Source organism: Ciconia boyciana, chromosome 4, assembly GCF_034638445.1.
Source record: "Ciconia boyciana chromosome 4, ASM3463844v1, whole genome shotgun sequence".
NCBI lineage: Eukaryota > Metazoa > Chordata > Aves > Ciconiiformes > Ciconiidae > Ciconia > Ciconia boyciana.
The window spans coordinates 101,164,262-101,188,053 of record NC_132937.1 but is presented as its reverse complement, the minus strand read 5'-3'; the positions used below and the strand labels follow the sequence as shown (position 1 = coordinate 101,188,053).

The window sequence follows — 23,792 nt, the reverse complement described above, 5'->3', positions numbered from 1 at the left end:
CTCGAATGTGCCATAACTGGGTTTTAAAAATACCCCAGAAAAGAGCAAAGCGAGGCTTCTCCTTGCTCAGCCTGCTTGCAGGGACGTCTAGGAAAGGGAGGACCGCTGAGGGGCTGAGAGATTCCCCGCTGGTGCTTGAAAGCTCACCTTGATTTTGGGGAGAGCTGAAGAATAGGGTGCCGTCCAGGACCGGGGCCTTTGAGAGAATTGCTGGGTCTATGAGGGTGTTTCCCCCAGAAAAACAGCATCTTTCCATGGTCAAAACACAATTTTAGGGCTTCCACCAATGCAACATTATGTTCTGTTTGAAATTGTGGTCACAGCAAATACCCCTTCCTGGAAAACAAGTATTTTTTAATATGTTTTTTTAAACTATAACAAATGGAAAGGCGTTGAGCGTTGTGTTTACTTTTTCCTTCTCCTCCTGAGAAGAAAGTTTCATTTAAATCTTCCGCTGTGTTTTAGCTATTCAGTGCGAGGCTGTTTTCTCCCTAAATCCTCAGCTAAAAGAAGTTATATTTTCCCCTTTCCCCACATCTTTGCTCGCTTGTGGTTCCTCTGGAAGACAGGCAGACCTTCTCGAGGGTTCCAGGCTTGCAGAGCCCTGGCGTAGCAGCGTGTGTGCCGACAGTGACGTCCTTTTACATGAAGGAATACCCTGGTGGTGCGTAAAACATGAAGTGTCATGGACTCATCGTGCCAGTTGGCCTCTGAAATTAATACATCTTCCGTTCACCTAACCCCTATGAGTTTTGGAAAGCAACAGGCCCTTCAGCATGACATAGTGCCAGTTTAGGCAATAGTCAGGTAAGCATATTCCTTCTTAAATTTAGGTATAGGTGGATCGTGGTAGAAGGCTGCTGGCTTTGCAGGCAGTGCTTGCGTCTCCTTTACTGGGGCAGATGCATTCCTCCTTTTCCTCGTGCCACAAAATAACATTCAAAACCTCTGCCTTATTATTGACGAGAAGCAAGCAGGGTGGGAAAAGATGTGCCACAGGTTTGATGAACTTCAGCGAAAGTCCTATTATTTTAAGGAATAATAGTTAGCAACTCGGATTCATTAGCAGAGCAAAATCCAAGCTCCGTGTGACGGCCTGCCTAGAAAACAGTTTGTTTTGCTGTCTTTGGGCTTTAATTAAGACGTGTTCAATTCTAGCCCCCTGGCTCCCCTCTCCCCTGCCCCCACCCTGCTCGCTGTGTCACAGACCGGCGATCAGACGCTTTCAGATGGTCCAGCCCATGACTTTGACCTTCTGCGTGGTCCGGCGTTCCCTGGGGAACCGTTCAGCTCATGAGGTCTGATTTCACACTTCCAGGATGCCTCGGCTCTCTTAACAATGACAGGGAGACAAAGCCCTTTAGAGCGGGCCGCATGGGGACTTGTTTAAATTGGAAACTAGAGAGGAGTCAAGGAACAAGGTTACAGGCTACAGAATAGTGCTTTTAATAAAGAGCTCACAGCTCTGGTTCAGCTCAAAGAGGGCTACCTCTGTACAATTAATTGAGACATTTATCTGGAGCATCTTAGGCCTCTACTTTCTCACAGAATTATGTGATAAATATCAGCTAAGAGGCAAATGAGATGTGCATGAAATGAATTTTTAACACTTTGATTACTGTGTCTCCAGTCTTCATTAGAAGTAAATTTATTTGTATTTCTGACCTCATTATTAATCAATTGTCTGCAGTTTTTTTGGGTACCATGATTTCAGAACCTGGTATGTCAGACAGATTTTACTAAAGAGCTCGGTGATATTTAGGTTTACAGTCAAAAGCTTTTCAGGCTTCTCCTCCTCTGAAGAACAGAAACTAAGCATAGAAAATGAGGCATAATTTTTTTTTCTTCTTTTTCAGTTTTATGTCTGGAATTCAGCTTCTCATCTAAGAAAATTCCATGCTAAAATTTTGATTAAAGTACTTGAAAGTGGGATAAAGATACCAAGATGGCTAAATGTGCAGAATGTAAATGAGTTTTCTAAAATCTGCTCTACTAAAATGTCCTAATACCACATGTGCAAAAATAGTCTTTGAAATTGTTCTTCAAATGCTAGGAAATGTCAGGGTGATGTACACAAATGTTAAATTCACAAAGGTATGGAAGCCCATGCATGTAAAATTGAAGGAATAAATTCAGGGGCTCTTTGGAAATATGGTTCCAAAAGTAATTTGCTCTGTCAATTAGTGCAACCAGATTTCAATATACACTTGAATTATCTTCACAGAGTACGGAAATCTACTACATGGGCAGTATTCTGTGGTAGATAAAATCTCACCTGGTCCTATCCTATAGGTCGCCTGAAGACATCAATCCAATCTCATGTACTGCAAAACTACTTTTTTTTTTTAAGAAAGTAGCAGTTTTAGGATAGTAGTGGCAAAATTAGGATTTAAAAGACGTTTTTGGTTAACCATAGCATTTAGAACTAAATGTACAGTGAAAGGATGGCTTGTGATTATTAACATTGGGTTTTTTTGTGTCAATATTCTGTGGAAATGAGAGTAACACGATTGTGGCACTACACTGAATCGACTGGTAAGGTATCTCACGCATTCATGGTATCAGTCCATTGCAACATGTTTGCAGCAGCACTGTTAAAGAGGAATTATCATTTCAATTTTAAAGATGGAAAACTAAGAAAGGTTAACTGACTCAGCTAAGGCCGACAGAGCAAGTCCTTGTCAAAGCTGGCATTTGGCCCGGGTCCTGTACTTAATCCATTAGATAAGGCAGCTTCTCATGCTTTTGAGCCATTCCTCCTCCTGGCCAAAGGTCAGGCTGACTGCTCTGTTGCAAGCAGCTGGCTGGCAGGGAGCTTGGAACAACATTAGTGACATTAGCGTCTGCATGAGTGGCACTGCCCCCCAGAGTCATGAACTGGCTGTCTTGTCTTCCCAAAAAATAAAGGCCTTTTTTGGCTGTGGGGACTTAGATCTGTAATGGACAGGCATGGCCAGCAGTAGGGGAGAACTATAATAGCCTATGAAATATTCAAACAATATCTCAGCTTTCATAACCACGTTAAACTTGGTTGAACTTTGTGAAGTTGTGGTTTGTGAACTTGACTTTTAAAAGTAGAAATGGAATTGAAATCTCCTATTAAATTTTTAAACAATCCAAAACATTTTTTAGTAGTCCGTGATTCTAGTTCAGTTTGGATAATGTAATTTGAACAATGCAAAAATTCATGTAATACTTAGTTCAGAATAAAGTTAGCTATTTGCTTAAAATGCGTTCACGTTCTAGCCAATGCTGGTGTTGACTTTCTATCAGTTTATATAACTTTACAGACTGATCAGTGGCAGGTAAATGTTATATGTCAATCTATATTTAGCCTGCCACATGGTTCCTTTTGTTGAGAAAACTGTTGAAGAAGCAAAACTAGGAAATTATTTGTGTCTCTGGACATATACAGAAGCAATGCATGCTTTCTGTAGCCATGGTAGAAGTATCTCCACAGGGCTCACGGGGAGCTAGCCCCATGCTATCTGATGTCCCTTCTGAGTTAATCCCTATGAAGTGCAACAAGTGTTTCAGGGGACAGGTGGGTCTGCCATATGCTTCATGGCTTGCATCTACTCTGAAAAGCAATTGCGTCAATGGTAGTTCCTTGTAAGAGTCCATGACAGCTCTGATTAAGAAAGAAAGAGTAATTCTGCAACAACTGATGGTCTTTCTGATTTTTTATTTTCTTCCCTTCAAGCTGGATTTTCAAAGATAGAAAACAGAAAAGCATGATGTTTATGACTGTACACAGGTGTTTCTTTCCTGTCTAAAACAGGGAGTTGTCTTACTGCATAAAATATGGATGTTTCCATATGTTTGTTTGCTACAGTCTCCTTTTTTACAATATTAAGCGAATAATATGCAGATGACATGCAGTTTTCTGGAGACAAATGCATGTATTTAATAGAGTTTTATAATAAAAGGATATCACAGTTTAACTTGTACAAAACACGGCAAGCAAGAAATGTAGATTTAAGCTTTGATAGCTTTTCATCAATAAAAACTCCTATTTGTGTACAAGTGGAGCTAGAAAGTGAGTACAAATGTGCAATTATGTTGAACTGAAGTCCCTGTTTGGAAGAATTGCAGTGCTCCACAATGAATTTTTGCTGGGAAAACAATCTACCAAGAATCAAAAATTCTTATCGGACAACTTCCCCCTCAGGGACCATTGAGGGACATACCTGTTTAACTTGCCCAGAAATATGAATTATACTGTATTGCAGTTTGACAGCTGTAATATTCAGGTAAAGTTCATATTTATACAAACAGAAGATACTTGCATCTGAATTGGTCAGGTCATTCAATCTCTTGTGAAAAAGAAATACTTTCGGAGTTGAATTTGAGATGAAGCCCAACGTTTTATAGTTTCAGCTACCCACTAGACTGGACAGAGTCCAGCTCACCTCCAGCCTGGAAGATGGGCTGCAGTGGCATGTGTCTGAGACTGGTCCACCAGCCCGAGAACATCAGTTCACAAGGGTTCACAAGCTGCCTAACATCTCTGGTGCTTGCTGATGAGTTCCAGCATAGTGAGCCAGCTGATCTACAAATGTGGAAGTCCTGTGATCTTCGAACTGATGGAAAGGGCCTTTCCCAAACTTTTCCAAGTGAAAAACACAGGAAAACTGTTAGGCAACGTGGTGCTGTAGCTACTTGAGAAGAAAATTCAGAAGCTAAAATTGTGGGGAGGTTGAGGTTTTGTTGGTTTGATTTTCTAAATATTTTGAGAAGCAATGAAAAATTGTCACTATTTATTTCTCTTTTCTATGATGAAAAAGTGTGTTTTATATACTTGCAGGAGAAAAAAGTTGTTCCAGTGGCCAACCTTCTGAGCTCCAGATAATGAATCTGAGCTCCAAACTGACTTCATTTCTTTTGTGAAGGACTTTGGGGGCTGTGGGGGACTTTGAGTTTTGAAGTAAATAATAAATAAGACCGCTCTAGTTCCTGGTTAGCCTCTCTTGCAGCTTAACCACTGTGTAGAGTTTGGCCGGTTTGAATTGATGAGTGTACAGTTCATCCTGGAGCATGTGATAGTTCTGAGAAGTAAGGTGACAAGCAAAAGACTAACGTAATGTGTGTACAGTGTGCAACGTGAGGGACACAGTGCTGACTGAAGTAAAATACCTTACTTAGATCTAAGTGAAGTAATCTCAGTTTGTGCTCTGGTCTCGCCAACTGTCTAAAGATTAAATGCGATGCAGCATAGCATAAACAACGATCTCTGTGAAACTAGACACAATGTGTGGAATGGTGAATAAAATGGGAAGCTTCAAAAGAAAAGTAGTTCTTTAATTTTTTCTCAGTGGGAGCTTACATTACAAAGTAGAATTCCTTCCAGGGGACATTCTCAGATAGACCAGGTCTGTAATTGATCAGGGAAAAAGGGGGAAAAAAAGGTGAGGGAGATCCGTCAAAAGAGAAGCTGCTTTCCCTCCCAGATTATTATGCGTATTATGTAAATTAGCAATTTATTTCTGTCATTTCAGGAGCCCTTAGCACTGTGTAAGTAGAGTCCAAAAAGCATGAGACGTTACAGCAACAGAATGGATTAATGAGATTTGTTTTACGTCTTATTGAGGTTCAGTGCAGGTCTGATTTCAGTCAGCGGCAAGGTGTACTTCACTGGCTTTACTGCCTACTTGTCTCATGAATTCCTTCAAACAGTGCTAGGTGTAATAGTGATTAGTCCCACTGAGGTCATGGGATTACTCAAAATCGTAAGTGCTGGTTTTGGTGTTTCTGGGAGCATACTCTTAATGTGTAAGTGCCTTAAGCAGGTGGTGGGTCCCCTTATTCTTTGCACAGCACTGAGCACACATTTAGGGCTGTATTCAGAAGACGTTTGTGGATGTCCTCCTGATCAATAGAGTGAAATACCTCTAAAGTCACTGGAACAGTAGCTGGAGGCCTACGAAACGCATGGAGCAAGGAGCTAGTTTGAAGATCCTCAGTAGACACAGGGATTTGGGTAGAATTTCTTGACATATGACAGGTGATATATGGTGATATATGACGATTGTGATTTAGTCTGTGGTGAAAGGCATACTTGTGGTGACAACATAATTTAGAATGATGTAATTGAGCTTAGGCAGCACAAGTCTAGTTGAAGGTTTTTAAGTGTACTTTTAGAACTGGTAGATGGACAACACGTACTTTTCTAAACATGTGTGGTTCTTTTTTATAAAAACAAGGAAAACCATTTATCTATCTCTTGTTTGAAATTGCTAGTTGCATTAACTAGACAGAAGTTGAGGCTGCCTTGATTAGAGTGTGTGTTGTGCTTAAGGTACGGGGTTTGAATAATAGAGTGATGAATATATGTTGTAAGTTCCTGGATTTCATTGGTCCTCCTAGAAACCAAGGAGACCTAAGGACAATGTCTTTTAATGTTTTAGTGCTCTCTTGAGGCTTTCCTTGGGAATGATCCCATTATTTTGAACACTCTTGCAATGCAGCAGGTTGCCATGGCTGTCAGTGAGAGTTAAGATCACAGTTATTCTTTCTAATAATGAGAACTTGAAAGATGACAGATGGATATGAGTTTCACCAAGTACTTGTGCATTGCTCTGGCTTTGTCTTTCTGGATCATGTTCGCTTATTTGGGTTGGTATCCAAACAACGTTTGCACGTACCATATGTTTAGCACATCAGTGAAGAGTGTTGCCTTTCAGATACCCAGCTTGGTTATGAGTGTTTTAGCATACGGAAGAAGTGCCCATAGGCGATGGTGAAGGGCTTTGCATATGGGAACTTCATAGCCTCCTCATATGGTAAAAACAGTATTCCTTAGTAGAGATGTTCATAGCCAGGAAACTTCTACTTGTCAACCATTATATTTGGGCCCTCCCTTGTACCATTTCACAATACTTCCTTTTCTCAAATTTGGTCTTGAACTGTTTTCAAGTTATGGGGGGAGGAGACATGAAATGTTGAGTGGGAGAGGGGGATTCTTTTATTTCTGAAAACCATTTGTCTTTGGTTTGATCAAGGACCTCTGTGATTGATGTTGCATATTATTTAGCTTTCTTAAGTGGATTGATATCCATATAAATCTATAAGGCGAGTCATTGAAAAAGTGCATGTCAACAGATGCAGAAAATAAATGAACGTAGTAAATACCTTCTTTGTTTACAGAAGATGGCCTTTAGACACTGCAGTGCATTTTCCTGTGTCTGTATACGATTAAGAAGCACAAATCACATTGTACCATCATATCCAAATATGATTGATGATACTTTAAAAAAGGAGATAAAGTAATATCACCTAACTCACCTGCTGTGTCAGTTCTGCCTTGTTATTTTAACTATCTTCTGGGTGTTTCTTTTTCAAATACTGAAACCTACAGAACTTAAATAAATATGATTTTTTTAAGTTTCCTACCAACTTTTAGGCTTGTGAAGTAGGAGAACATTGAGATGTGTGATATATCCAGCTCTGCTGACTAATGAATTAATCATTTTTCAAGTTCAATGGGAAAGATTCAGCGGTGTATTGTTTTCTAGAGAAGGTAAACATCAACTCTAACTGTAATTCACAATGTGTTTAAAACAATTATTCTTTATCATTAAAGTTAATAATATGCACATTAACCTCTGATGTAGTCTGAATCAATACTGCAGTTTGGGAGATGTGACCCCTGGACAGCTTTGTCTAAATATTGATTTCATTGTCATTTGTATAAGGTATGAAACAAATTACATGCCTCCCTAATATCATTAATGTAGCCCCATTGAGCTACTCAATTTATGGCTTCTTATAATGCATGACCAAGCATTATGGAGTTATTGAAGGCACTGTGAAATACAATTGCTTAGTGTGCTAGATTTGATTGTGGAAGGCCAATGCCAACACTCAATAACTTTCAAACACTTTGCTGTCCAAAGAAAGTCCAGACACAAGAACGAGCCACTCTGTAGTATGCACTTGTTAATTTCCATCAAAGTTCCCTTGGGTTCTGGGAGCAGCAATTTATTGTACAGCTTTCTACTTATATATTTGTAGCCTTACAGGAAAATAATGCTTGTATTCTGTGCCAAAGGCAAATGTTGTTCTCTTCAGTTACTGGAGGAAATCAAAATAGGTAGGAGGGATAGCATCTCCCTGTCTTGGCCAGCATTTATAGTGGTTGTCATTACTGTCATAATTTGAAATATGAGTTAACTAATTTACTCCACACTGTGATTTCTTCCCTTTATTGCCTCTTTATTGCAACTGTCTTCTCACCATGCCCCTCATGTTTTCGTTACTGCTCCTTCCATCATGGCTGTTCCTCAGATCTTCCTTGCAACACCTTCTTACCCTTCCAGGAAATTTCAGGGTTGCCCCGAAACCCTGGAGATATCAGTCTTCCCTTTTCTTCCTCCCTCTTTGGAGAGCTCCTTTTTTACGCAAGCAAACTGTTGTTAAGCACAAGATTCAGGTGTCTACTTTCCTCCTTCTCCTTTCCAAATACAAATCTTGGCCTCGTGGGTGTCTAAGAAAAAGCTTACTATAAGTTTCATGTCTTCCCCCTAAACTTTCAGTTGTGATTATTTTTCTTGCTCCTTGCTTGGTATCTAAGCATGGCTCACCTGCAGTCATTGGTTATAAGCTGCTTATTTCACATTCAGGGGCACCCATATACACACACACTTCCTTTCCTAATTCTTTTTCTTTAGCTTAAAAAAAAAAAAAAATCAACTTCCACATCCAGTCTAGGATACCGCTTCCATTATCTACATATTACATTTTCAAAGCAGCATCTTCATACTTTCTCCTGTGGTGGCTTTCATGCTGAGGGACCTTCTTCTAAATATATGCAAAGCTACTTCATTGTGCTTTAATGTATACAAAAATCTCAACCACATTTGAGCTTCTGCTGTGCTGAGACTACAGCCCATCATTCCAGCTGATATCGTCTCATTGTTTAATTGTACTTGCCCATTTTCTCTGGTGTTAGGCTTTTATCTGAGGCTGTCTTGAAGGCTTTTTGATTTTGGGGAGAGGATTTGTACAGCGTGAAACATGTAAGGCATAGTAATCTTTGGATAAGTATCATAGGTGCTATGTTATTACAAATAATATGGAATAATACATTTCCTACATATCAAAATGCTCTAATTATGTTATCATTACAGTCAATGTAGGATTGGCACCATTAAAGTAAAGTTCTCTTAGCTGTCTCAGAAGGGTGCTTGGCACCTTTTAGGAACATGCTGTTTTTTCATCAGAAAAGTCTGTATGGTGATTTTTTTTCTTTTCCTTTTTTTTTTTTAAGACAAAAAAGATGTTCTTTTAGTGAAGAATGTTAATAGATTATGGAGCTGAACAGCCTGTTATGATCATCTTGAATATAATGCAGACCATAGGACTTCCCTGAATTAATTCCTGAGAGAATTACAATGCAGCTTAGGAAAAGGAAAAAAACACCCAAAACTAATTTTTATTTAAACCTTGCTCATGGTGGGTTTTCTTAGTTCATAAATTTTGTTCCAAATTTTCTCTTATAGGTAAAAGTGACCCATTTTGTGTAGTTGAATTGAACAATGACAGACTGCTGACACATACTGTCTACAAGAACCTCAACCCAGAATGGAACAAAATCTTCACATTGTAGGTGTTTGGATTTTGTGAGTGTTTGGGAGGGGTTGGGGTTTGTTTTTTATTGGGGGGCGGGGGGGGGTGTTTTGAAGGGGATGTACGTGTGAATCAAGGATACCTACTGCTGATTCTGAACAAGGATAGTGTTGACATACTGATATTTCTAAACCAAACAGCTGAATACATTTTTGAGGGATAAAAACATGAAAAAAATTAGAGAAGAGGTACCATTTTGAAGGTAAAAAAGCAAGGTCTGTTTCTTGGAAACCAGGCACGAGTAATGCTAAGCACTTGAGACTCCTGCTAGCTTCGGTGAGAGTTTGACAGTGTGATGGATTTGGCCCTGAAGTTTTGGGTAGGAAAGAAGATACTGTGATTATGACCTTCATTAAAATGTGGTTCTTAACTTTAATAAACATTAAATAACTATATAAAGGAAGGACATTTAAATGCATTCATACTTCTCTGAATTATGATCAGATGCTCTCCACTTGTTCTTTCCATTTACCAACTGCACTTCTCACAATACCATCTAGTAATCATACTAGCACAATGCTGATATTGGGTAAAATGCAGTCTTAAACATTTAGTTTATTGCGAAGTGATGCAGTTGGGGTTTTTTATCCTTCTGTTATTTTGAAGACAGTAAAAGGCTCTGACAAAATAGAAAAAAATCTTCCACAAACAAAATGTTCCTGTTATTTCTGTTGCTCAGTTGCCTTCTTTTTCTCCCTGCTTCTCTCTATCTGACTGCAGTGTGACACCAATGAGTAGAAAACTGATCAGTTGCAGGTTTCTCTGCTGCTGAAATCAGCTAACAATCCACTGCAAAAACAGTAGAAGCTTTAGCTTTGTGTATACATGCTTTACTTTATCATAAATGAAAATACTATGTTTTGCCCTTGATCTCAAAACACAGTCTGATTTTAATTTTTTTTCCTCTAAATTTGTCATTCATATATTTGGCATCCATAGCTTTTCTTGTCCTGGAGTGAGCTCTCAGGAATGAACTCAGAACAAAAGGAAAAAATCTCACAACAGTTGTACTTTTCCCTAGCTTATTAACGTAGCTCTCATTTATGTATCTGCAAAACCAGGCTAAATTCTTCATTAATTTATTTTTAATTATCTACTAATGGAGCCAATAACTAATCATCCTCTACTACTCGACAGTGTTCTCTGCATAGGAAATTGCCTGGTTTTGTAGAGGACAAAAGACTAATCAGGAATCAAACAGAAAAACTCGGAGGCCTTCAAGGAGAGTTTTTGCCTCTCTTCTATGTATATTTGCATTGATTATTTTATTTATCCTCCGATTTGTTAATTAATTTTGGGTTAGCAATCCAGTTTAATCTGGAGGTGTATATTTTACTGAAGTTAAACTGCTTTGCTTGAATTTGTATTTCTTGGATCAGCCATTTGATCAAAGATGAGTTCTCTCAAACAATTCTGTTTTTTTCTGTGAATAAGGAATGTGAATTTTTCACTTGAGAGTTTACAATATATAGTGACATTTGTTGTGCATGCTGATGGAGTGTTTAATAGCTCACAGGCAAAAAAGAGTAGTAGCTGAAAAATGCATCATTTTGTAATGCTTGTTCCTAATTTGTTGTAATGACTGTTGTATATTTGTAATTAAGCAAGGATTTTAGAATTGAAGAGCTTGCTCTCAGTGCAAGGATATGCTCATGTAGCTCGTAATTATTTTCATTTACAAACCTACAGATTTCACAGTATTTTCAGTAAGAATTGCTGCAAGGATAGCAGTGTGTAAGGGATAGCCCTTAAAGGCTCTCAGTCCTGCTGCTTGCGGCTGTAAATCCCCCCGTGCTGCTCCGTGCTGGCTCTCCTTGCAGCTCATGTGGTGCAAACGCCAGGTAGGAGATTTAAAGCAACATCCTTTGGGAAACTTCTGCTGGGAAAGCCTCGCAGGGAGAGAGAGCGATCGCTGCAGCCCTTAGAAAGCGTTTGGGTTATACAGAGGAATGCCTCATTTACTTAAGTTCTGCTCTCTGCCATGGCTTGGAAAAATAGACGGGTATCTGGTTTTGCTAACCTTTCACGGTTTTGTCCTTGGTATCTGCTGGTGTAGGTAACTTCTCTCTTCTGTGTGTGCTTCTCCCTTTGTAGCAATATTAAAGACATCCACTCAGTGCTTGAAGTGACAGTTTATGACGAAGACCGCGATCGGAGTGCTGACTTTCTAGGCAAAGTTGCTATACCGTTGCTGTCTGTAAGTTTCATTCACCTGACATACCACTCTGTATTTTTCGTGCTGAAGGGGGGAAAAAAAAAAAAAAAAAAAGATTTGCAGCTCTGTGTCTGTCATTTCTCAACCAAGGTCTGTAATAAGAACACTAAAATTTTAACATACTCAATTCACGGCCATGTTGAATCCCATGATAGTTAATTTTTCCTGACAGACTCGGTCCTGGTAATGAACAGGTACTTGTCAGACTTGCCACAGTTGTTTTGGGTTCTCTGTCAGTTTCAGCAGCTGGGGGTCAGGGGTCACCGGGGGGGGGTATTCAGTGGAGACCGCGAGACAGACGGCTGTCATGTCCTTTTCCTGCAGATTCAAAATGGTGAACAGAAAGCCTACGTCTTGAAAAACAAGCAGCTGACAGGGCCAACAAAGGGGGTCATCTATCTTGAAATAGATGTGATTTTTAATGCTGTAAGTCTTAACTTTGGCTTTTTTGTACTGCTAAAGAGTTCGGTTTCATGAAAGCTTTTGTTCCTGATTTGTAGAGAATTTCTGTCATTCCTTATTTTCTCTAAACCTTGATGTATACTACAGAATACTCTTCTGCCACTGCCTGGCACACCCACTCTTTTTGTTGCTGCTGCCGCTGCTATTGCTGCTAATGTAAGGAGCAGCAACTCATGCCTCTGTGTACGTTTATGTGTCGCGGGCTTGGCAGCCGTGACTTTGAAACTTCGTAATTTTTGCAAATTGAAGCATGTGTTATTAGTAACGAGCAAGTAAGCTTGAAATACTGACACACATTTTAATGCATAGGTGAAAGCCAGCATACGAACCTTAATGCCCAAAGAACAGAAGTACATTGAAGAGGAAAACAGACTGTCTAAACAGGTAAAGAGTAAGGAAACACTAATCCTTTCCGAAAGCCTTAATATCAAGTGTGCACATCCAAATATCTGGTATCATACTGCTGAGGGTAAAGAATAACATTTTCATTACCTGTTTACAAAAGAATATGATAGGTCGGAAAAGGCAGAAACAAAATACATGGGTTTATTGTGTCTCCTCTATAAATTGCAGCTTAATTTCCATGAAATACGTGAATAAGAACACAGTTGAAACCATCAGGTTCCACACATATCAGATTATAGCACAGGTGCATGTAAACTAAGTCTTGCATAAATTTTTGCTGTTAACCTTGATCCAAAAGATCTCAGTTTGTTGCAGAGTAGAGAGTCTTTCGGCATTCTTTTAGCCAAATTTTAAATAAGTTAGGTGGGTGAGGTTTGAATCAAAGGTGAAAGCAGACTAAAACTCTGTATTACTTTTGAGAGTCCTATGTGTAGGAAATGTCTGGACCCTTTTTCTCTTTTTTTCTGGGTATTTTTGCCACTCACAGTTTTAATGTTTTGGTAAAAAAATATTTAAACACACATCTTTTTCTCCACTTGAACTACTTTTGATTCAGTTTTTCATGTTCCACAAATAATCTGTTTTATATAGAGAGAACTGGGCTTTTGGTTGGACTGTGGGAACAAGGTATTTGTTGTTTGCAGTGAAAAGGCAAAGGTCTCAAAACTGTTTTTATTTTGCTGAAAGCTTATAGACCTGAGCATGATTTAAATTACCTGCTGGATGAATTTTATATCAGTTGTATGATGTATTTCATTAAACAAGATTTCAAGAGGCGAAATATTTCTTTCTTTACTGTTGTGAGTAATGCAGTTACTAAAGCTGCATTTTGCACTGCTATGCCAGCAAAGAAGCAGCAAGGCCTTTTTTTCAAGATTCATTCTTCTCCCCACTTTTATAACAGAAAATGGCATTGTGCTTTTTGCAGATGGCAGGATGAGTAAACTTTAAATACCCACTTCAGGTTGTTTTCTTTTAAATTAGCTTGCATGAGATACCCCACCACAATACCACTTAGGGCAGGGAAAAAAAAGGACTCTTTATGTATGACTGATGCGGTCGCATTTTAAAACATCCACATTTTCTGAGACTGAATGTCTCTCACCTAGCTAGCATTTTCTATGCTACTCAATACACAAATTAAATCATTCACTGGTTTGTTCACTTTTTTTTGGTCAAGTGTATTGCCATTTTAGAGGATTTAAGGGTTCTCCTGAATCAAAACCCAGCACTGTTACATCTCATCTCTACATAGATTGAATGTATGCAGTTAAAGTTACTTTGATAAATACTTAAAAACATGTGGTCAACATACATCACAGCAGACAAATTTGTTACAAATGAAGAAAAAATTGGATGTAAAGGGTGTAGGTGATCTTAATTAGATTAGAGCAGTAATTTTGCATGGTCTCAGATTAGTGTCCTACAGCATCTATTAAGAAAGGCCAAAATTTGGTAAGTAGTCAAGAATGGGGAAAGTCTTGCCTACTTAATAAAACTTTGAAATCTTAATAACAAAATCATTTGTGAAATTTTGCAAGTGGCTTTTCAAAATTGAACAACAATTTGTGTACCATTTAGAATTAAATTCGACAAATATCAGTTGACACAACTAACAAATTCTCTTTCTTCCAAGTCTCTCAAATTTTAAACTATCTTCCTCAGTTTGTGAGCTAGAGAGCTTAACATGTTATTTTCTCAATCTTCACTGAAATTAAGAATGACAATATTGTAAGTGTGAGCCTCTTCTGAAGCTTTTGGGGTTTTGAAACATTTTCATTCTTTCATCTTTTTAACAGCTACTGTTAAGAAACTTTATCCGGATGAAGCGTTGTGTCATGGTGCTCATAAATGCCGCCTACTACATTAGCAGTTGCTTTGACTGGGATTCTCCCCCAAGAAGTCTCGCTGCTTTTTTGGTATGATCTCCTTTAAATTACTGTTATATCACCCTGGAGTATTTGTGTTCTAGACTGAGAGACAATACAGTACTGATGTGGGGTGTTCTGATTTTTTTTTTATTTAAAACTTTGCATTATGAAGATACTGCAAATCATGTTCATTCACTTCTTTTTTAAAAAGTAATTAAGTTTAAAATGTCACACAAACAAGAGAGAAAGTTTGGGGTTTTTTTTAATTTATAATTTTACAATAACATAAGCAACTGATACAACTCAAAATACAGTCAGTGAACCATGGATCTATTTTGAGCTTCTCACACGTTACTTCTGTTAAATTTTGTTTGGCCCCCTTGTATATTACATATTTACTCTAAAACTTGTTTTGAATATTTCATGAATGCTTTTACATCTCCGGAATATAAAATGAGGGTTATTTTGTCCTGCACATATCAATATGTGTTATGCCTGTAACTTTTTTGGAACTACAAAGCTCTGGACCCAGAGAGTTGCTTCCTTACTAAGATTTAGTGTTCTTGGTTAAAAAAAATACCAAACCAAAACAAAAGACAACAAAACCAACTTTAAAATCATTAATGCAAACAAACTAGTACCTTTTAGATATCAAGCTCTGGTCATAGTTCAGTTTTTAGTTAATTCATTTTTAGTGATTTAAATGAAACTGCTATTTGTCCATAAACATTAGCTTCATTATTATTAACCTTTATTTTCTTGTTAAATTTTGAAAATTCCAAGCATAATTGTAGATTACATTGTGTTTCCCAGATGAATATCTTTCTATTTTCAAAATCATATGAACTACAAATGAGACCAGAGTCCCTGTTTGTTTTTTACCTGAGAGAGTCCCACCAAGAGTAAAGATGTGTGCATGGACACACTTTCTGGAACATCTAAATTTATTAAGCTGGCTGCAATACTGAAGTTATGAGCCTCTCCACCATGAATATGAACAGGGAATTTTTTCACTTTCTTTGAATAATTATAGAGGGAGTCTGCTGACAGTACTCCTAGCTTGGGTGCCTAAAGCTCAGGTGCCTCAAATTTGGAGACATCAAACCAGGCACTGGAGCTGGCTGCACTGGCACGGTAAAATGGGGTACGTTGGTGTGTCACTACATCATGCTGTTTTGCAGGAAGTTTCTTCTAGCAGGGCTCAATTTGTACTAAGTGACTTGTTAAACCCCCCTGTAGCCTGTCAAAGGATGGCAGCAAGCTGTCGGTCCTTGGTTGCAATATTTATCAAGAGTACAGGAGATACATGTGTTGTTCACACTCTCAGGGTTTTTATACTTTAACTGGCATCTGTAGTATCTACACTATGTGCAAAAATCTAAATATACTTGGTACTGTTTAATTTATAAAGATGATCTGTTATTATTTCAGTTTAAAATGATCAAAATTTTGTAGGAAAATGAGTGTTTCTATGTAAAACTCAAATGTTCATGTTGCTATTACTGCTCCAGTTAGTAAATACTCATCTGTCCAAGTCTGATTTTAATACGTATGTGAAAAACCCACCTGTCATTGGTGGAAGAAAGGAAGTGGAAAATCATCCTATTCTTTGGGGCAAATGAAATTATTTCTTTCTCGTAGTGTGCTGCTGTGGCCATGGAAGAAGTTGTGTTGCTTTGAAGTTGTAGTTGTTTCCAATCACAGAAGAAATTCACTGTCATAATAAGTAGTTGGAAATACATAAAACACAGAATTTGAGTGGGGAGGTTTGTAGTGAGTATAAGTCATTATTGTAGTTATAGTGTATTGCAGTAGAAACGTGTTCCTGATTTTATTTACATATATATTCATATATATATTTATATCTATAGCTCAAAAGCCTGCTTTCGTAGTTTCCTTTTAGTATTTGTTTTGCTATATGGTGGTTGTGGTAGTTATGGACACATTACGTCTGCATCAGTGCTGTGACTTCACAGATGTGTTCCTGCTCTGCACCCAAAGTACATCCTGTGCTTTTCAACCTGATGTTATTCTGTCCAAGGATCAAATCATCCCTCTGTTGGGCAAAACATTGATAAGTGTTTGTTAGCCAAGTCAAATCTACATGAATTTCTATCACGATCATAAGCTTTGGATTTAGATGGTTTCTGGAGTTTCATAGCTATCATAGGCCCTTGAAAATTTTTGAGAGTGGTCCACTTGCACGTGTAATGCTGAATTATGCTTGCACTAAGGTTACACTGGAATTTAATAGATTCTGTAAAAAACCTGTACTTATATATGTCATTTTCCTCTCTTCACTATTATACGAATCGTATCTCCTCTTGAAGTTGTCTCCCAGAGATTGGAGAATGTCACAGTGAAATGTCAGTGCCAGAAAGGAGATGAGAAATAGGCTGTTCTGGAGGTTTCCAGCTCTGTAGGCAGACTAATAAATAATGTACAAGAAGTAAACCTTTAAACTAACCATTTCTTCCCTCCTGTTGGATTTGAAGACATACCTTGATGGGTGTATGATCGCAATACAGATTTACAGCCATTTCACGTAAGTTACATATGTGAGGGTTGATTTTTCAGATCTCCCATTGCCCCAGGTTCTTGGTGTTACAATTACAGGTACCCTTTTCTTGTACCTGACCCCATGTCTTTACTTTCTGATGGGGCCACTGTTACAGAAGACCACAGGTGAAGAAATTCGGACAGACCAACTCAGTTCTTAGAAATGTAGTAAGTTACTTGTAATTAAGGAGAGATCTGGAAAGGAGGACTACTCTTGGAAACCCACAGAAAGCCTTGATTAATATGGTGACTCTATAATAAACTACAGTTATCTGCTTTATGCTCTTCACACACTGGTGTTCCCTGCAGCTCTTTTTAAAGTCATTCTTCTTGGAGAGTCACAATGTTAGTCGTCGAGACTAAAAGTGTTCATTGAAGGGGCTTGCTGTTTATTTGTACTCCAGAACTTAGCTGTCTCAAACCTTTACATTCTTTGGGACATATTAGGAAAGGAAATGCTTTATTAAATGGTTCTTTCTGAAATCTGTCCAAAGGCACCAGCTCAATGACTGGTGTTGCCCATGCTGTACGTAGAAGTACAGAAACCTAGAAGTTAAGTTTTCAATGTTCTAGATTATGTATTTCCTCAACTAAACAATATTTTACCTGTTTCTGTTGAACTTCATAAGCTCATTGCCTTCACTGAGGATTTTGCCTGAATGACTTAAGATTTTGACTCCATTTTTTTTTTCTGCCTCAGTAATTCACAGCCGAATAATAATTGCTACCCAAACATAATTTTTTATATTTTTGTGCTAATATAACTGTGACATATTATTAGCTGTTATTTTTCAGATATTCAAAGGTATTTGTAAAGAGCTCATGAAACATAGGTTGATCTGGCTAGAATATGACTTTGGATTTGAACCTTCAGAAGATTTGATATTCTCTCCTCCTTTTTCATATTTATTTCCAGTTAAATAAAGGACTTGTGTAGCAACAATGTTAAATTAATGTTTCCGCTCCAGAACAGCTTTATTATATCGCGTATATCCCTGTTATGTCTAGAGGCAGATCAAAAATGTGTCACATGTTTGTGTTTATGCTCCCGAAGCACCTAAATGCAATGGAAAAGAATAGAACATGTAGAGAGAGCCTTTGCTGTAGATTCACATGATTTTCTGTGTTTAAAACAGACCTTTGGATTATTTAGCAGTTAATTTTTCAATATTTTTTAATTCGGTAATTAATATAGTATGTTTCAGGTAGAAGAACTTTATTAGAGAATGCAAAAGTGGATGGTTTTTCTTTAATCTACTGTGGGCACTGAAATGTCTACTAAATTGGGCCTAATTTCCATCAGCTTCTTGACTAGACATTTGTGTTCTTGCAGATGTCAGTGGGTGCAACGTAGGGGGAAAAAAAAGTGTACACTCTTTTTTTCCAGTACTGTCATTTCTCACTGTAATGAGCACAAAAATAATTGGACAACTGAGCTATCAGTAAAAGGACACACTTCAACATGAGTCAATGAATTATTTTACGGGACAAACTTTAATCTTTAAATGTGATTGTAGATAATTTGTGCTACCATCTGTCCATTTGGAATTCTTTTAGCCTTTTCAGTCGTTATACAGTAAGTGCTGCTGTGTTTAACATTAACATTTGATATTTTACACATTTAATTTCTGTACTGCTGCGTGGTCCTTGGGGAGCTTTGCTCTAGTGCTACATGAGAGAGACAAAGTATTGATCAGTTAACATTTCAGCTACATTTATGTATGTCGCAAAATTAATGAAAATGCCAGACAAAAATGTCAGAGTGCACAAAAAGGTAGAATTTAAATTTGGTAGTTTAATGAAAAGTTTAAGATGTGCATTATCAAAAATGTCCCCTTGCCTTTAAAGTACAATTCATAACTGAGTAACTAAAGGGAACCACATATTTTACTTAGAGGAACATTGAACATGAAATATGAGGGAATAGATAATCTTCAAAGTGTTTGGTATCCCAAAATGGCCTCAGTAAAGCACTTTAATTGCCTGCTTGAACATTTAACTTACTCATAAGATAAACTTGTTTCCTTTCTCATTTGGAAGCAGAGTACCCTCACCTGATCACACGCATACTTTTCACTATGTCCTCAAATTAAAGCTTTCTGTGAACATGTTCTCCCATTCCTGTTCTTATCGCTCTGAATCTTTCTATGCGTGTGTATGTATGCATGCACATAGAAAATACTTTTCTTTCTTAGGCTTTGAAATATTGATAAAATGACTTGCCCTGCATCCAAGTCATTTGTCAGGTCTAACTCACCTTCGCTTTGTCTTCTAACGTTACACAATTCATGTGTGAACATGACATAACAGTGTCCCTAGCCTTTGATTAAGTGTTAGTTCTCTTGCACATACACCATTTAGTTGCGGCGGTGTCATGCTAATTAATTGAAACCGAGAAGGAAACAGGAGAATAAAGAGCTGGTTCCTAGCCGGAAATGAGACAGTAAAGTAATTTTGTCAACTTTCTTAGCTTTTCCCTATTAAAAAGGGAAATGATCCTTACTGTGTATTTCAGAAGCAACTTCCACTGAAAGCTGAAGGACAGAGATTATGTTTTGGGAGAGACTTGATATGGTACCATCAGGAGCAGGAATGCACTTGTGTTAGTTATTAAATATTTTCCTTTTTTTCCACACTGTAATTGTAGGAGAATCAGAATGTTGCAGTTATATTTAAGAACTCATAGATTTTGCCATTTTTGATACCATAATTGAGGATATAGCATATAAACACCTTCAAATTACATTTTACTAAACCTGGGTGAAGTGGACCATCAGATTGTCTTTGCCACCTGTTGTCTAGAATTTGAAATCGGACGAAATGCTGGAAAGGTAGTTGCAAAAACTTCTTACATCCTAAAAAAGCCTTTCCAAAAATTCCTGTTGCTGTCAAAACTGCCTGTTCTCAAAAGAGAGATTTCCAGAGGTAAAGTGACATGGCAGTGGCAAGGCGCGGTACAAGATTCATTTCTGATGCAGGTTGCACACATGTGCAAGTCTTTCAGCCTTTTGTCAGCTGTATCTTCACCAGCAGGAAAGAGAATGAAGTAGGCCAGGCTGCTGCACTTTGGGGGTTTTTTTTCAGAAGTAAAGCAGACAAAAAGAAAAGTGATCTAAATCCTCTTTCCTCTTTCCTAATTTTCTATAGACCAGCAGAACTAAGTGAGACTGCTGCAAAAATACAGTGGGATTTGAGCTTTCTGCAACACTCGGCTATACTGTGTGCCAGGTTTTAGAAAGTTGGATAAGAAAGAAACAGATATATAGTGGATCCTGATATATATGACCATTGAGATCCATTGACGATTCATACATAAAGAACATACCAGCACCAGCAGTGATTAAAAAAACCCTCTGTACTTGACTGTAGCAATTGAGGAATGATGCTGGTGTCAAAATACTTGGTGTTATCAATCCACATCTTGTGTTTGATGCATTGTGTGTTTGCAAATCTGATACAAGGAAGGACTGGGCAATATTTATATGCTTAAAAATGTCTTTTAGTATTTTATTTTGTTTTTAAAAAATAACTTTCAATTTACTTCCTTCATAGAGTGAATACATACTTGCTAAACCAGTTTAGCAGTGTGATTCATTGCCTAAGTGCAGACTGGGTGCCCTTTTAGGTGATCTAGAGCATCCTGTGTGCTGCCCGGCTGCTGTTCCAGGAGCGTGTGTGTCTGTCGTAGGTTCTGTGTCACTTCTGCCATCACCATCCAGGTGACTGGGGTACCCACCCCAGGGTGTCTAAAGTGGCACCAGCTCTACCTTTAGGCACTTTAATTGCTCCCTTAGGTGTTTATTTTACCTGCATATCTATTATAGGTACTTACCTAGATTCCAAGTTCTTCATAATCTTAAAGTGTTCAATCTCAAAACCACCAATGCAGTGTGAGGAAATACTTTCCTTATTTTACATTACCAATTGAGGTAAAGAGGCTTCATGATTTCTCAAATAGCAAATACACAGCAGAATAGAGCACTGATATCCTAAGTCCTGGACTTTTCCCTTCGCTACCAGACCATTCTTCCCACCTATTTTCCTTTCCTCCCTACTTAAAAACTGACAACTTTGCACTGAAAGTATTTGATTATCAAAGCTTTTAGAATGCTATTATAGCTTGATACACCAAAAGGTCTGATGCACCGAAATGTAGTTCATAAAAAATTATAGAAATTAACAAAAACTATTAGTTACTGTCCAGTATTTAGTGTTAACCAAAATGTTCTAAAAACGAGCTTAGATTTCCTCTTAAGGCAGTGATGTGGCTAGAAACCTAGGCAGCCAAATTGTGTGAGTTGTAAACTCAGTGTGGAGTATGTTTCCCATAATGCAGGTCACGTACAACGCCATCCCCAGCTGCCTGATGTGCTGTGGCCCCTCCTGCTTGGTGTTACTAGAAGAGTTGCAGGATGGTTGCTTTTGACCCAGCATGGCTATGTGTCCAGAGAGGGGTTGCATTGCATCATGTATTCTTACTTGCACTTTCCTCTTGAGTGCACAAAACTCTCCTGAATAAAAAACTTTGCACTTGAAAGACTTCAGATAGCACTGATATTAAATTTGGATAATTATTTAGTAACGCTGTTCTAAGGAGAAAGTAGTTGTGTACCTTGTCATCATTGGGTTCCCTGGGTCGCTGTTTCATGGTCATTGCAGGAAATCTTGGCCACTTAAACTTTCATTATTTAAATAGTGCACATGCGTGGATTGTAAAATATCTTACTTTTTCATCATCTTTTAGTTATGAGTCATATGAGAACCAACACATTATAAAATCATGTTACAAAGAGTGTTTTACTTCCTTTTTACTTTAGCGGCAGTAGGTATTATAATGGTTTGCCTTGAAGTGGAAGGACTGTGGGCCACACTGATTTTACTGGACCATTCAATAGTTAAAATAATGTAACGTAATATTTTGCAAAAAGTTTCGGTGTAGTCAAGAAAGAAGCAATAGCCGGGTATGTTGTATGCTAGTGAGAAATGCCCAAGTAAGGAAAACCAAATTAGAGAAGCAATGTTTCAAAGCTTTTGAGAAGATGATGTGCGAAAGGATTAGAAAGGGAGCCTGTTCAGAAATGAAGCTACCAATTTCTTCCTGATGCTCCTTAAGGGATCTTTAGTGTGCTTATACCTATAGACTAGTTGCTTGTTTAGTAGGTGTGTAGCTGGTAGTGATACTATAAGCATCTGTGCCTGGGTGGAAGAATTAAAAAAAAAAACAAGTAATTTTCAATATGTTGGATTTTACTGGAGTGAAAATACTTAGGGTAACTCCGTGATGTTTCAAATATGCATCATGAAAATATTTGTCCTGCTTATATTGTTTAACATGCAATTTTATAATTTCAGTTTTGATTGCAGAACATGAAATCCAGACCGTTAATATAAAAAAGAACATATTTTGTTTCTACTAGTGCCGCACATGCTATATGACTAACAGTAATTGGGTTTATCGCTGTGGTAAATAAAGCCTCAAAAGGAAAACACGCCTAAGTAACCATTGCAAAAGTTACACGGGAAGTTTTGTTCCTTTTTCCTAAAAGGGAACTGTCTGCCACACACAGCTTTATCATACATTTTTGGCAAAAGAGAGATCCTGCATGCTTCCCATTCCAAAAATGGCTGGTTTGGACCAGACAGAGTTCGAAAGCTTCCTTCCCACTTGGAAGTAACTGGCTGGTGATGATGCTGCTTGCGATGATGATATCCAAAACTAGCAGAACTGGCAGGGAGTACGAATGATTAGTCTGTTCCCCTCGGGACAGTAGGAAATTGAAGTGAAAAATGCCTGTGTCATTCTGCTGTCACCTTTCTTGTGGTCCCTCTGCGCTCCTCCTCAGTGTGAGGTGGACTTACCATGCAAGAAGCTTTATCTTCACCTGAACTCCATTAAGATTTATGTAGGAAAGTCCTATGAAGGAACTGGGCAGTTACGACTGAACTAGGAAGGCTGCTTATTTTTGCAGTTAGGGAAACTTCCCTGTGACAGGGTGTGAAAAAGCAGGAGCACTAGAAGTTGTCCTTTGCTTGGGATAATGTGTCTCTGTGTACTGAGTAGACCGTCTTTATTTCAAGTGGACAAACTGCTGAAGTGTGATGTTACAGAAGAATACTTAAGTTTACAAATGGTGGATTTTTTTGTTTTTCCTCTGAATTAGGCATGACTTATATAGCACATTTTTAATATAATCTTTATTGTATAGTTTAGTTGGGATAAACATTGTTTCCACTCAGGATGTTTTCCATACCTGAAGAACTAGGATTAAATCCATTATTTTAGAAAAATGAAGCTTCCCTGAACTACCTTTCCACGTGCTTTTCCCACTTCCCTCCTGGGTGTTGGCCCAAGGCAGCGGCTGCAGATCCCAGTGACAAGGCTGCATCGAGCAGATTACCATCTAGGCAGAATGCTTGCTTAAATTTCTCAATTAAAGGCCAAACTGATGGTCGCTATGTTGTGAAGAAAATGCTCGTGTAGCCTTAGCCATGTTATTGGTAAAGGTAGGGTGTTTGCAATGGCCTATCTTGCACCGTAACTTTTTGTAGTGGTATAAAGAGGAGCAAAAACTGTCTTGAAGATCCTTTTAGTTAAGTATTAATGCAAGAAACAATGTTGTCTAGATAGTTTTTTAATCATGAAACACTCAGAT

General features: G+C 38.1%; 1 protein-coding gene across 5 annotated transcripts in view; it reads left to right on the top strand.

Annotated features, from left to right (window-relative positions):
- MCTP1 (multiple C2 and transmembrane domain containing 1) overlaps positions 1-23,792 on the top strand; it is a 291,466-nt gene that overhangs the window by 180,649 nt on the left and 87,025 nt on the right. For 4 of the 5 annotated variants that reach the window (XM_072860789.1, XM_072860787.1, XM_072860791.1 and 1 more), the window contains 5 exons: positions 9,501-9,603; positions 11,722-11,824; positions 12,167-12,268; positions 12,614-12,688; positions 14,509-14,628. In XM_072860789.1, the coding sequence (XP_072716890.1) occupies positions 9,501-9,603; positions 11,722-11,824; positions 12,167-12,268; positions 12,614-12,688; positions 14,509-14,628 (503 nt within the window). Of the gene's footprint in view, positions 1-9,500; positions 9,604-11,721; positions 11,825-12,166; positions 12,269-12,613; positions 12,689-14,508; positions 14,629-16,221; positions 16,357-23,792 lie in introns of those variants that run through there. The other variant, XM_072860790.1, reaches the window with a different exon arrangement.